Here is a 16,138-nt window from a genome sequence, read left to right as displayed (position 1 = left end):
CTTGCAGGTGAATGTATGGATGAGACAAAACACATCATGATGGAAAGAAAGCTTCAACGTGTCTCAGCAGCCTACTTTGATGTACAATTATATATGCACACACATACACGAAAGATGGCATTTTATCCTGGAAAACAAAGGGAAAATAGCCAATTCTAATACTACAAACTCTTACGAGCTACAGGGGGAAATGTAAAATACATATAATTGTGTTCAAGATAAATTTGAGAGTGTATTCTGAGGGATGGAAAATTCATTATTTTACTTTCATGTCTGTAATCAAATAATGCTTTTAAATCTGGAATGAATTTTTGAGTAGACATTACGACGGAAATAAAATCTGAGAATCATGCTATGTAGAATAAATGAATTTTTGAAAGCTAATATTTTCTCTTAAATGTTTTATCAGGAACCTACATTTTCTGTCCTTTCAATCCTGGGACGAACCCAGATGTTTAAGGTGTTCTTGTGCTGTTTTAATTGCCAACTCAATGCATATTCTGGCCTTGTATATACTGTCAAGTGAAACTATCCAGCATCTTGATAAAAAGGAAATAATTATGTTGTTCTTTCTAATACCAGGACATCTCTCCTCACTATTGCTACCAATTATGAACCAAATGGAATCAATTGCTTTATTAATGCTAACATCCATAAAATTCTCTGTTATAACTGCATCCTTTCATTCTCAATGGCTCCATTTATTTTAGTATTAACTGCAGTGGAAAGCACAGGATTTGTGCTTTCCATGCACTGCTGTATACAAATATGAAAATTTAAGCTTCTATAGTCCCAAATGGTGTTCCATGTACATACTAGTCTCAGCATTTACCTCCGTTCAAGAACAGAGAAGTACTGTAGAACAATAGTTATGGGGATCGGTTATGACATTTGCACAATGCTACTCACGCAAAGAAAAGCTTAAAACACAGCATTATCAAAGCAGCACCCTTAAATTGTTTAACCAACTTTTTTCTTATATAATACAAGAATTTTGAACCCTAATTTCAGTGTTTCTGTCACTAAAGTACAAACAGAAACATTGGAAAAAAGTTTAGGGAAAAGTGGTAGAACAAAGTATAAAAAGGCTTTATTAACCAATGTAATGGCAAAATAATAATGAAAAAGATCAGTTTTGCCAATAGGCATAAAATGCTGGAAACTACAAATCCCAGGTGACATACAAATGTAGAAATACAGATAATATTGGATTATAATGCACTATAATCCATTGGAGTATCCAGGACACTGATTCCATTACAGTATATAATTTTCTTCATACTTATACTGGATGACTCCAAGCTAATAATGATATAACAGATAATATTTTTTCCACTGAGGAAGACAATTGTTGAAACTCATTTGGTTTTATCTGTATTTGTACATTTGTATGTCACCTGGGACTTCTAGTTTCCAGCATTTTATTCCTATTGGCAAAACTGATCGCTGACATTATTATTTTGCCATTACATTGGTTAATAAAGCCTTTTTATACTTTGTTCTACTACCACTTTTCCCTAAACTTTTTTTGTTTTATCAATTTGACCTTTTGGTTTAGGAAAACACTTTTGTGTGTTCATCACAAACAGAAACATGACATATATTATGTCCCGAAAATATTAGAAGTACTCAAACTTTTTTTATTTTTGAAAAATCAGAAGCTGCTCCCTAAGCCTCTTAATTTTTAATCTTGTTTTAAAGAAATGAACAACAGCAACAACAACACTGGAGCCACTGCATTTTACGGGCTTCCAAAAGACATCAGGTTGCCTTTGAGGAAAATGGTTGTGAACCCAGTAAATTCTGGGTCTGATCCAGCAGGAAGATTTTCTTACATACAGCGACCACTTGAAATATGATAGATCCGATCTATAGTTGCCTAGTACTGTACACATTTTTTAGTCTAATTCCACAGTGCTGAGGACTAACACTGAGATATTCATGGTACTATAGTTAGGTTCTTCAGTACTCAAATGATTTCTCTTTCTGTTTCACAAATCCATACTATATAAATCTGTACTATATTTACTGATCTAGAAAAACAGAACAAAATGTCCGCCAGAGGTTCACAAATGTTGTCAACAATGAACAAAAGATTTCTATTATAATGGCCAGTTACCTATAAGATGATTTTCAAGTCTCCCTGCAAACCAAACCTCATTTATAATCTTAAGATTATAATCACACCTTCTTTCATTATAATTCAGTGTATCATCCTGGAAAATTACAAAAGCTAAATACATGATGGGGATTAATCTTTCATATTATTAAGAAAAATAATCTTCTCTTTTGTCAGACTGAGGATTCAGGTCAATACCTGGAACATTTTAGAGGGCAGAATGTGATACTGAAAAACCACCAACAAATGTTTGAAGCCTCATGTGCACATGTTTAATGCTGACAACAGTGGACAACTAGGGAGTGGTGTGTGAAATGCAAAAGCCTCATTCCCATGGCCACACTGTCTAGCCAACATGTGTTTTTTTTAATGCTGAAGATATCCAGAATTATGAACAAAAAAAGAGAAGAAACAAACAAACAAATAAAAAATGAAATTACCCGTGCCAAACACGGGATTGCCCTCTGTGGTTTGAATTTCTGTGGACGGCAAGCCCTAGCTTTTTCAATGGGCCTGTGCACATGGTGGCATGAGTGGGAGCGTGCGCCCATTGAAAAGAATGAGACATAAGGTCCCATGTTTTTTGCTATGTGTGTGTGTGTGGAATGGATCCTCCACAGATAGCAAGGGCACACTGTAAAAGCATTGCATCTATTTCAACACAGCTCTAGTTTATAGATATGTATGTAAATAATTTAGCAGCAGGAGACAAGCAAACTACAAACAAATAGCTGCTCTGGGAGCAGTTATTAGACTGTCTTGGTCTTAGAAAAAAACTTAATGAGGGGTAAATGGCACCTCATACATTTGGACCAACATTTAGACAGGAGAAAGGAGAAGCTGTAATAGGCTGTCCGGGAATAGTAACACTAAGTTGCACTCACATGCATAAAGGAACAGTGTTGAACTGGAATGGCATCTTTGTTATGGTCTTCATGCAACCTACAAGGATTGCCTAAGGGTGAGAATTCAACCCTATTTAAAATGGCTGATTTTATCCCTAGTCAAACTACAGACATTATTATTGTCCAGGCAGTTGGGATGTGACTGCCCTCACTTCTGGAATTGCTGGCCATATCTTTTACTGTCAAGCTATTGTGTACAAGCACAATGTCTCCACCCACAGTCAACTGAACTGTAGCAATTATCAAAACTGCAAACACTGAGCAGAATTTTTTGTTCAGTCTCTAACATTTCATATGTAAGCATTCATAACAAACTGCTAACCCATACCAACAATCTTTATAAATAAGTCTGTTCTTTATCCAAATCAAATGGATGGGTTATACAAATGTACATATCCAGACATTATATGCATGGCATTTACAAATCCATCCAATTAGCACTGTATGTTTTTGATGGCTCAGTTGGTACACAGCATGTATAAAAGACCCATGGCTTTCAGGCTTACATGATCAGACATGTTGAATGACCATTTTTATAAATATCATTTCTACATTTTGTACAGCACCTAGAAGAATGCTTTTACAGGCAAGTCTGAAAATTATTACACTATTATTACTGCAACAATGAGCCGCACAATTGAAGCTTTGGATTTCTGGACCCATGCCCAGTTGCTTTTCATTATGATTATTAAATATGGCAAGGCAACTGGTAATCTTCCCTATTCTGTGAGCTTTGGAGAAACATGAAAACAAATGAGATGTAATGTGTGGATTTTTTTCCATGTTAACTGAGATAAACTTTCTTAATGTGGCTGTCATTCAAGTTTCTAAATAAATTACAGTAGCTGGTCACATGATTAAACAATAATTTAAAAACAATTAAAACACGCTTGGGAATCTATAATATAACGCAGTATATGGGTGGCATTATTTGTAACTGTGCTCAGTTTGCAAAGGAGATGTCTGTTATGGTAACTGAACAAACTTTGTGCATGCCCTGGACAGTTTTGTAAACAATTATTAATTGCCTTTATTCAAACTAAGTTATACACACAAGAGGTTTCCCTTCCATTCTCCCCTTAGCAGTTTGTCTGTGGAAGGTTTCTTTGGTTAGCATGCTGGTGTACCACATGTGCAAAGATCTCCTATGTGCACAGTTGAATATTTTGTGCTTACAGAAAGATAGCAGCTCCAAGCCACCTTTTCCCCCAACGTACTGACTTCTTCTGAAGGATGGGCTGGACAACTGTCTGCGCCATGGGACAGGCAACTCACCAGATTACCCTTCTCAGAGCACCTTACTCTTGAAGACACAAAACATGCTTTCGAGCAACAGGCTGCTTGCGGCTGATATCTTCCTTCCAACCAACAATGATTTCCCCCTCCTTCCTTGGCTGCAACTGTGCCCTCAGTTTCATTGGAATGCCACAGCCATCTCAGCCTCTGTGGGTGTTGTTACACTGTTGCAGGGGCTGTGCACACTGTCCCTAAAGGCTGGCCTGGGGGTGGAGTCAGGGTGTGGCGTCCACATGATGCATATCCCGATTCCACCCCCAGGGTGGCGTGACACTGGGCACCACTCTACACGTTGCGTGCATCACGGCTCTCTGGCGATACGTTGACATGATGCAACACTAAAGGAGCACCTTAAAGCCATGGCGCTGTGGCTATCACACCCTTTCCAGGGTGCAAAAAAGGTTTTTTTCTAGGTCTGGCAGCTCTTCTGATGGACAGCTGATATGCCAGCTGTGCCCTTTCCTGCAAGTGGGGGACTTAAACTCACAACTCGATTTCTGTAATGCCCTCTACATGGGGCTAACTTTGTGCTTAGTTCGAAAACTTCAATTAATTCAGAACATGGCAGCCAGATTGATTACTGATAAAACCAGAAGCGATTGGATAACACCTATTCTAAAATTGCTTCACTGGCTGCCTATTAGTTTCCAGGCGCAGTACAGAACTTATCTTTGGGACCACCTCTTTCCGTACAATCCACCCCGCACACTCAGGTCCTCTGGGAGGAATCTATTGCAACCTATAAAAATTAGGCTAACTGCAACCACCCAGAGGACCTTTTTGTCAATTACCAGTCTAAGCTTTAAAAAAAACCTGTCAAGACTCTTTCGGCAGGCCTTTCCCGAACAGAAAACCCGGCCACCAACTTGAACCCTCTTACATCTTTGAATTCGCTACAGTTTATTACCTGATTGTTGATGTTGATACTGATGTTGTTTTTAATGTATGATTTTAAATTGTTAAGGTTTTAATTGATGTTTTAAGGGGAGGGTAGTATTGGGGATGTGGGATTGTATGTAAGTTTTAACGTATAAGCCGCCTTGATTGTCATCAACAGAGAAGGGGGATATAAATATAAGTTTTATTATTTATTATTATTATTTACATAGGGACCAATTGTAGGTTCCAAATTTATTCTAATGGCAGGTAGGGAAGGGGTGAGAGTTGAGTCCACTAGATTTAAGGCCAATTAGTTCAGTAATATTCCCCATACAAGACTCCTTATACAGACACAAATCTGAAGCTAATGCAATGGACCCTCCATCCATGGATGCAACCATTCACACTTTGAAAATATTCAAAAAATTATTTCTTAAACGCAAACTTTGATTTTGCCATTTTGTGTAAAGAACACCATTTTACTCTGCCACTGTATATAATGGGACTTAAGCATCCATGGATTTTGGTATCCACAAGGGGTCCTGGAATCAAACCCAGGCAGATACTGAGGCCCACTGTATTCCACTTTCACTAGCTGGAAGTGGAAAAGATTAAAAAAAAGAAGAAGAAGAACTGCCTGGGTAAAAAAAAATCCTCAAGCCCTTTTGCCCCCACCTCCCTCAAACACATACATCATGGCAAGAAAATCCCATTTGGAATTGTAATGTAAGAGTCCACATAAAGGCAAGAGTTTAACCAAAGGTTCCAGAATTCTAGCAACCAACGATTTTAAAAAGGGATTTTTTTAAAGACTTTTGGCTGGAAAAAATAAACAAACCAGTAATGTAGATAGTGAGCCTCTCTTAGAAGAATATTATATAAGCAAGATGCCATCATTTACCAAGCCCTGTCTCTCATTGCCATGATATATCATGATGGCAACGGCACCTGGAAGACAATCTGAACATGAGCTCAGGGCAATATAAATGTGCTAGGATGCTTTTTTCACCCTAGATCCCACACCATGCAGGACTCTAAATGAAGCACCGGTACAGTGGAGTCTTGATATCTGCTGGGGTTTGGTTCCAGGACCACACACCCCATGGATACAAAAAGCTGTGGATGTTCATGTCCCATTAAATACAATGGCATAGTAAAATGATGTTCCTTATATAAAATGGCAAAATTGAGGTTTTCTTTATGGAATTTTTATATATTTTGAATATTTTCAAGCCATGGCTAAAGTATCTGTGAAAATAGACAGTTGACTCTATTTGCATTTCGCTTAGATAACAACTGGAAGCTTTCATCTGGAATCTCACAGATTTCAATGACCAATCACTTTTGCAGCTGTATTATGAACCTTTCCCAAAGTCTTCATATGTAAGTCCATGTTCAATATTTTACAGCAATATTCAAATTGTTTGATCTTCATTTTTCAAACATGCTGCAAGTCCTTGGTGTAAAACATTGGACTCAATGCTTAACTTGTGACTCTTATCAACTTTTAATTTTTTTTAAAAAAAGATACTATAATTCAGTGTTTACAATAATATGCAAATTTACTAATTATCATGACAATTAACTGACAAACCTACCTGTGCTTAACAGCAGCAAAACTTTCATTATGGTATATTCTTCAAAGCTAAGTTGCAAGCGAACAAATTGAAGGCTGATTTGGTGCATCCCCTGGCACAATTCAAACATTGCAGACTGGCGCATCCTTTCTCTGGAAAGGAAAAGGGCAATGCATAGATAAGAACAGAAATTCACTGCAACTTTCAAATGGCAATTCATATGTTAGAGCAGCCTGTTCCCAAAGGAGTACTCTTATATCATTAGCAACTGTTTACAGACTACAATCAGGGCTTGGGTAAACATGATAAAACACTTAGATGCATGTTCAGTTAAGGTTAAGCCCTTTTATGTACCAATGGATTCGACACAAGATGAAGCCTGTAAAATCTCTCCCTGTAAAATATAGCAGGAATGCTAACATTTTTCAGGGCACATCAGTTCAAATTCTCACTAGATCCTCTCCCATACTATTTTTGGAGAACCTATTCACCCTTGCTGAAATGAAAAACCAATGGAGTGTTAAACTTTACAGTACAGTTTGGTGGGAGGGAATGGGCTAAAATGTAAGTAGAGGGAAGAAGAGAGAAAGAGGTTCATAGGAAAAACCTGATGTACATCAGGTGTGTTGTCATGACTTCTGTTATTTATTTGGCACACAGAATTGCAATCCCTTAGATATACAGTGGGGCTATCATGACTGGTAAAATTAAAAAAAAAAGCCATGTCTGACATAATTTAGAATTCACTCATTCAAATATCCTCATGTGGTAAGCACAGCAGTCGGTTTTAAGAATGGATACAGACTAATTCATCTCCATCTCAACCAATCAAGTTAGAATCAGTCTAGGAAGATGGACAGGTTGCTCACCTGTAACAGTATTTCTTCGAGTGGTCATCTGCGAATTCACACAAATGGCACGCAGGTGCAGTAAAAACCTATTTGTGTGATTCGCAGAGACCACAAATAAGAAATATAAAAACACAGAAACTACCAGCCTTTACACTGATGCCAATGTAAAGACTCTGGCTTTTAGGGACTAAACATATAGATGGATGATAAAGCTATCATTTATTCAGTTTGAATAGATCATTGTGCCTTCAAATTTACAGCTGTCTAGTGGGCTATTCCATGAGCCATTTTCAGAAAAGCAAACCCCTAAGTAGTTAAATTGCTTGACTTGATCCAGGTGAAACTCATTCAGTACCCATTTATGTTTGGGTGGATGTTTGCCAAAGACCATAGCCTTTATTTTTGTATAGTTCACACAGAGTTGTTCTTTGTTACATACTTCCCCAAAAGTTTTCAATAATTTTCTCATACCTATTAAATTTTGTGCCAAAAGGGCCATATCATCTGCATATAGTAGAATATTAATTTTCTGATTTCCCAAGGACATGGGAAAATTAGAGTTATTGACCAGCTGAGCAATTATATCATTTACATATATATTAAACTAAAAAGGGGCAAGCAGACAGCCTTGTCTCACACCCTTGGAAGTTTTAACCTCTTCTAATAATTGTTGAATTTGAAAAAATTTTGCCTGGGCCCCATAATTCTAAAATCTGGTGATATACAGCATAGTAGGAAACTCATCAAAGAAAAGATGCAAGAGCATTACGCTCTGCGGGATATTAATGCCATTAGAGCTTCAAGGTTCTCTTCTATTTTCCCTTTTCTAAAAGTATGTTTTGGAGAGGAAAAATATTCATCAGAAATAACTCAACCTCTTCTTCGTAGGGCTTTTATAGTGTTGAGATTCCAGACAATGAAAACCAACTACATTGAAGGGAAATATAAAAAGATTCCCAAGGATATGCGTGTTTGCATTTATGGAAGTGGAGATATTGAAGACACCATACACTATATGCTACATTGTAAGATATATAAAACCCCAAGAGATAGGTTTCTGAAGAGAAGTTTAGAACTTGTAGCTAAACAAAATGACTTGGAGAAAATCACTTACTTGTTAGCTAATACAACTAAGTCTGTCATGTTCAACACTGCTAGATTTGCTGTGAAAGCAGCTAAACATAGATTAGACTTAGAGGACAAAGGCCTGCATGGGAATTTGCAGTAAACAGATTATATTAATTTGAATAGAGTATGGAAAATTGTGAAGTTTTTGTATGAAATATTTCTGTAATTTTAGTGTAAACATATTGCTCTATATGTTATAGAGCTAATTGACTGTGGAAGTTTTAAAGAGTTTTAATTATTTTTGTAATTTAATGACTATAACCTGTATTTAGTTGTCATGAATAAACTGAAAAATGTTGCAACTATCATTTATTCAACCTCCAGAGGTTTATTTTCATACCAGTTTCTGGAGAATGGTGGGAAAGGTCTATTGACCTGAGCTCCTGGTTGTGACTTCCCTAGAGTTATCTCACTGGCCACCATGACAAGAAGGATTCTGGTCTAAATGTACCCGTTGTTCTGATCTGATAAAACTCTTCTTGCGTTTACTGTAAGCAGTTACTGTCGTTGCACAGAAGAGTACTATAATTCCAACAGTTGATGTGATCCTGCATCAGAGGATACGGATCTCTGACCTCTGCAGGGACTTCCAGAGTTTCTCCAGAGGTCCCTGTAGATGATGCCACTGCTCCGCACAAAGCTATAGGAAAAGCAGCTGGACACTCATTTGCTATTCCTCCTGCTGCCTACAAACTGGGAAATGGTTGGTTTTGTATGGCTGCAGCTGGGAAAGAGTTTGGAGAAGGGATGTTAGATGTTGCATGGCCAGTAGAGAATTCTGCCCTGATAGCATAAATCTGATTTATGCCATTGTAATTCACCAATAGAACAGCAGCCAACATGTTGCAACACAGCTTTAGGCAGACGTTAGGAACTGGGCACAGCTGTATATAATCTAGTTAGTGGGATTTCCCTGCCTTGTCCTCTTGGCACTCATTACTTAAATCATTATTTTTCAAATTTCTATCCAGCTTTCCTAACAAAAAAAAAATACACCCAGTGCAACTAAAATACAAGTTAAAATCAAAATCTTAATTAAAGCAAAACATAAAAGCAAGCCAATTAAACCAATTTTAAAAAACACATAACAGTTTTCAAACATATACATATGACTCTTCACAGGAATTAAATTAAGCCAGCTAATTAAAGATACTGCTTCCCAGGAAAAGGGGAATAGAAAGGGAAACACCAACTTCTTTTGGTAAGGAGTTCCAGAAAGACTCCACCAAGAAGAACATCTCTGACAACCCTACCAATTTATCTCCAACAGCAGTGGGGCAGAAAGGGGAGCTTTCCATAAATATCTTAACATCAGCTTTCATGGGAGAATGAAGCCTTTCAAACAGCAAGGCTCCAAGTGTCGTAGGTCTTTCTGCACTGTAGAAAGAACTTTCTACCATTGTGAAAAGGGAGTCATATGATTCTTATAACCAAATTTGGTCAACAGTCTGGTCACAGCATTCTGGAATACCCAAAGTTTACAAATACTTTTCAAAGATTGCTCCACATACAACACACTAGAACAGTCTAAATGAATTGTAGCTAAAGCATGTCTTATTGTGACCATAAACAAAAGCAGTTTGCCTCAGCTATTGAAGCACTATTGCCCACCCTCAAAACATGAGCAGACACATTCAGAGCTGAATTCAGGAGTTTACATATGCTGTGCACCTTAGTCTTCAAGCTGTATGTAATTCTATTCAAAATCTGAGTTCTTCCTTTGAAAATTGTAGATATACTCATGTATAAGTCTAGAAAGGTTAGTTAAAAATCAAACCCCCAAAACCTGAGTCAACCTATACACAAGTCAATGTAAGTACTGTACCTTAACTCGTATTAAAATGGGAACCATCCCCTTTTCTCAGTGGTGAAAGGTGAGAGCTTTCCCATTAAAACCTAAAAGAAGCACCAACCCCCTCTACTCTGTCTGCTGTGGTACCACTTTTGAACTTCTGAATGCTTAGGTAGGAAAATAGCAGCATGCTTTGGCATAATTTTCCTTTGCTCCGTTCTTTACATTCTTTGTCAAAAAGCTTCCCCCTGAGTTTTACCCTTGACTTATCCATGGGCTATTTCAAAATCTGTAATTCTGGCCAAAATACTATCTTTAACATGAGGCTGACTTACAGTTGAGTATATATGGTATAATCCCATCTGTTGGTCTGCTTTTCAAGTGAGTAGGAGCATCTATGTCTTGTTTACACTGAGCTTCAGTTTTTTGCTCTAAATTAGTCCATTACTATAAACCAAAATCAATTTGAAAAAAGAACAGATACCTTAGATTTAGATGGAAAGGAGAAATATATCTTTAATGGCAAAATCAAAAACTGTTTTAGATGAAACAAAGAAAATCAACGTGTTTCCCAAATAAAGTCAGGGAACTTTTTTAAAAAATGTTTTAAAACAGAAAATGGATGCAGGTTTTGACCACTTTAATGTCAAAATGAACAATATCAAAGTTGTTAATGCTATATTCACAGTTCTGTTTTTCTGACTGGAAGCAAAAACCTGGTAGTCACTAACATTATAAAGAGAAGGTGTTCATAACTTGTATTAAGAACAAGGGAAGGAGGCACCAACCAATATTTTTGGCCTGGTGCAGCTTTGTATCAGCAGCAGTAAAAAGAAACAAAAAATTATTATTTTCATAAAAATCTAAAGGACAACATAAAGATAAACTTCTCATGGCACCCCCCCCCCTCATTTCTATATCATTCTCTACAAATATAAAAGAAGAGGTAGGAAATAAGGGAAATGAATGGTTAAAAGAGTTAAGGGCACTACTACTACATTATAGCTTTCAGATATGTGGATGATGAACAACAAGAAGTCAACAGCTTAATGTAAGGACAATCATGTATTCAAGTGAATTTAAGAATTGGATAAAATAGTTATTGTCACTGAAGATCTCTAAATGGATAACATTAATGCTAGTCACCTCCAATAACCTCATTTTCTAAGCAGGGAATGATAACTGTTTTCCTGGAAATTCAGCAGATTGGTCTTTACGATAAATCTGTGCTACAAATAAATGAATCACAGGAATCAATTGCTCCTATGAAGATTAATGTTAGAATTTATTTATAACTTCTTGAACAGAATATTAAAGGCAAAATAAAAGGACAAATTTGAAAGACAACTGTTCAGTTTTAAATTACCTAGTCTAAGAATACATGGCAGAGCTTGGGTGAAAATATTCTTTTGGATAACAACTCCCAGAATCCCCAAATATCATGAACAATAGTCATCCTGGTTGGAGGATTCTGGAAGTTGTAGTCCAGAAATAAACTTCTTCAAACCTTTGTATATGATAACCACATGATCTGCTATAAGTCATAATCATAATTATCATAATTATCAGTAATTTAAAAAAACATTTGTCTATAGAAGATATAAACAATGGTAGAATTACTTGTAACAAGAAAAGAATCTCTAGGCATTTAGTCATAGTAGACTAGTCCCAGCTTATAGTACATTCCAAGACCCTCAGTGGATGCCTGAAAATGTGGATAGCACTAAACCCTATACCTGTAATGTTTTTGGATCTTGATTGATTGGGGGTACTTGAAACCATGGAAAGCAAAACTGCAGATGGGGACGGGGCCACATTATATTTTCAGACCGTGGCTGACAGTAAGTAGTTGAAACTTCAAAAAGCAAAAACAAAAGATAAAGGTGGACTAATGTATCTGTATTATTTGAGAGAGAGAGAGAATGTGCTCAGACATGAATAACTACATTATCCTTGAAGAAACTTCAGCACTAGCTATCAACTACCAAAAAAAGCTTCACTATTTGCCTGTATGATTTCTCCATGATGTAAAGGGAAAAAACATTAAAGTAACATTTTCCACCAGCCATAAATATATAATTGGAGCAAGAATGCTTATTTTATGACTCCTTGAGAATATACAGATCCAAGTCAATACCTTCAGTGTGGTCATCAGAAGCCGGTACAGACACTTAAAGCGCTAGTGTAACAAGTTCCAATAGCCTTTTCCCACCAAGAGGCAAGCTATGCTGCACAGGTTGCAGGAGCTGAACACTTAAACAAGTTTACAAGGTTTGATGTCTTCAAAATTGTGAAGTCAAGCCTACTAGTTAGCAAAGTACCTCAAACAGTACCCCAGTCAGAACTGAAGCCCTTCAATAAAGGCACAGCTGTTCATGTTTCAGGGAGTATAGGTGTCCTGTCCACACCCACTGTAATAGAAACTACTGTATAGTAAATACAGTGGTCCCTCTTTTTACCTAAGAGAACACCTCTTTAGGAATTTCGAGATCTCCAGCAATGCTGAATAAAGGAACAGATATAGAAATGGATCAAAGATCATCCAAAAGTTACTATCCTGAATGACTAGGAGCAAACTTCCTGCTACAGTTAACATTCCCCCCCTTCCCCATATACACACCTATCTCTAAATCACAAGTCCATACTGTCTAAGTATGCACTGTTTTCTGCTAAATTCTCTCACATCCGGTCCTTAATCAGAAAAGCAGCATGAATCCACAAAGGACTCAAAGATAGAACCCCAAATCTGGGGGGGTACTGGCCTGGAATGGTATAGCTAGGACAGTGATGGTGAACCTATGGCACGCGTGCCTGAGGTGGCACTCAGAGTCCTCTCTGTGGGCACATGTGCCATTGCCCCATCACAGTGTTTGCCAGAGTTTCTTACTAGAAAGTCAGAGGGACACGGCACTTTGCAATAAATAAGTGGGTTTTGGGTTGCAGTTTGGGCACTTGGCCTCCAAAAGGTTCACCATCACTGAGCTAAGAAATGCATTTTCCAGTAAATATTTATTGTATAAATTGACATTCCTTATTAAATTAGCATTGCACAAGTAATCTACATCCAGATTTTGTCTCTTGGACTTATCTTAACTAGTTTATTTATCATAACTGCCTGCCTTTGTAACTCCATGAGGGTTCCAGTGTGTTTGCAGTGTCCCCTAGAACAAGCTAACATTTCTTCTTGTGTGCCTCCAAGTCATTTCTGACTTATAACAACTCTAAAGCAAACCTGTCATGGGGTTTTCTTGACAAGTTTCTTCAGAGGATGTTTGCCACTGCCTTCCCCTTACCCTGAGAGAGTGTGACTCACCCAAGGTCACCCAGTGGGTTTCATGGCTGAGATGGCATTCAAACCCTGGTCTCCAGAGTCATAGTCCACAAATCACTATGCTATGCTGATGCTCCAAATTAACATACATATTAGAGAAAATGCTTCACATTCATTAGGATGGTGGGTAGCTCTTTTTTTTTAAATTGGACTAGAAAACTCTGTCTCTTTTTATTGCCCCAATGCTCCTCAACACTAGCTCTAACACAGTGCCTCAGTATCTTGATCACATAATGAAAACATCTTTTATATCACCTATAAAACTCAACCTTACACTACCAATTTATTCCATAAAGATGTTCCAGCAGCTTCAAAGACTCTCATGACCCTGATGTTTGATTACTATTATTTCTGCTGCAGAAGAAAAATCTCTTTCAGTAGCAGTTTGCTTAGAATTCAATGGCCCATGTGTTTGAACGTTTGAGTTAGTGCTAATTATATATCATACCCACCTTTGCGAGAACAGAATACTAAGTGCCACACACAAAGTTAGAGAAGTGCAGGGATAGACGAGGCTTGAAAAGCTATTGTAGAGGGCATATGTCCAATCCAGAGATATTGGAGTGCAGCATAGAGCAGTTGGGCCTGCTGATTTACAAGAGCATTAATCCCATCCCTTCTGAGAAATGGTTAATCAATCACTGCTTCCTGCAGAAGGTAGTAGAGGGGATGAGGTCCCTTAGACCACCAAGAAATATGCACATAGTGAATTCCTGATAGCACTGAATATTCTGTCAACACTGACATCTGTTGGGATGGTCAAGAAACACCTAACCTGACTCAAGGGCCTGCTCCCTTCTCATCTTGATCCACCAGGTGAACCATACTGTAAGAGCTGCCAGAAGTTATCATATTATTAGTGTTTCAGTAAAGAAAACACTGTGAATTCTATTTTCCTGTCTCCCAATCCAGTATTTCCTGTCTCTCTCTCTCCCTTTTTTTCTTCTTCTTAAACTTTATTTTCCAATTTCCAATTAGAACAACATATATTAGGACCATCTCTGTCATGGAAGACTCCCATTGAAATGGTAGGAAAAACTACACCAATCACAGTAGATACAATAATTCCCAGACAAATCACAGTAACACTGATGGTAACTCACATGGTGAAAACTGGATCTCTTTGTTACATCAAGAACCAACTGTAATTTGTGCACACAGACATAGCAAGTTATTTTTGTTCTCTGTAATGTATCCATAAGTCATCCCCCTAACTATATCAGCTCTAATGTTACCACTATGAATGGAAAAACCTAAACTAAGTTTATCGTATCTAAGAATGGAAAAAAAGTTGATTTTATGTATTCTCTACAAAGATATTGTCTCTGGGATGGTTAGATTATTTTGCACTAAGGCAATTTCTGTGTCAACTATTTTTTTTAATAAATTTACATTTTTGAAGACTTATCCCCCACACACACATGCACACACCTCACTTTGCAAAAAACTGTGAAAGGGTAGTTTTTCAATATTTCAGTGGAGAGGCTCTGACACAGTGCACCCTTGCCTTACAGGAGAGGATCCGTAAGACAAATACCGCATAGGCTTGAGCCCCATTGAAAACAATGGGACTTGTGTATATAGTGCGGCGTGTTCCGTCACCTGTTCCATTGCACGGCATTCAGCATAAGCTGAAAGCCATGTACGACACGGGCACACTGTACTTGGAATAGTCTACTAAAAATACTGCCATCTGTCTAACATTGTAGGAGTCTTGGGCTAATCTCTACAGAAAGTGTATATGCACACAAAAACCTCTCTTCTTCCTATGATTTCTTGATGACATCTTTATAATTTGGCCACATGAAAAGCAATCACTTGATGAACATTTCAACTTTCCTAAACACATAGTAATGGATTTAGATTGTGGTCCTTAACAAGCAAGAGAAACTGCTGGATTGAACGATATTCACAAATTCCAATCCATTAGCAGAAGTATGAACATGGACAATAATTTCATGGCACACTACATATAATAAAATAGGAGTCCTTGCTACTGCACATATAACAAAAAGAATTTTCTCAAGAGAGTTTAAACTCTGGGAGACTAATTCTGGTAAACAGATTTATTGCTTTTACACATTCTCACTAATTGACCATTGTAAAGGTCTGAAAGACCTGCATCACCTTATCAAGCCTTTAGAAAATTTAGGGCAGGGGTGATGATTTGCATCTTTCTGGATCCTGGATTACATTCTATTATATTCTGTCCCACTCCCACAATTACTGTATGCTTTATGCTTTAATACTTTACAGCCAC

General features: G+C 37.5%; 1 protein-coding gene across 5 annotated transcripts in view; it reads right to left on the bottom strand.

Annotated features, from left to right (window-relative positions):
• The window catches only part of NR3C2 (nuclear receptor subfamily 3 group C member 2), a 192,896-nt gene that overhangs the window by 17,731 nt on the left and 159,027 nt on the right, over positions 1-16,138 (bottom strand). For all 5 annotated transcript variants that reach the window (XM_042466730.1, XM_042466732.1, XM_042466728.1 and 2 more), the window contains one exon: positions 6,798-6,928. In XM_042466730.1, coding sequence (XP_042322664.1) covers positions 6,798-6,928 — 131 coding nt within the window. The remainder of the gene's footprint in view (positions 1-6,797; positions 6,929-16,138) is intronic.

Source organism: Sceloporus undulatus, chromosome 5 (assembly GCF_019175285.1).
Source record: "Sceloporus undulatus isolate JIND9_A2432 ecotype Alabama chromosome 5, SceUnd_v1.1, whole genome shotgun sequence".
Taxonomy (NCBI): domain Eukaryota; kingdom Metazoa; phylum Chordata; class Lepidosauria; order Squamata; family Phrynosomatidae; genus Sceloporus; species Sceloporus undulatus.
Note: the sequence above shows the minus strand (reverse complement) of the source record. Positions and strands in the feature narration are given on the sequence as shown.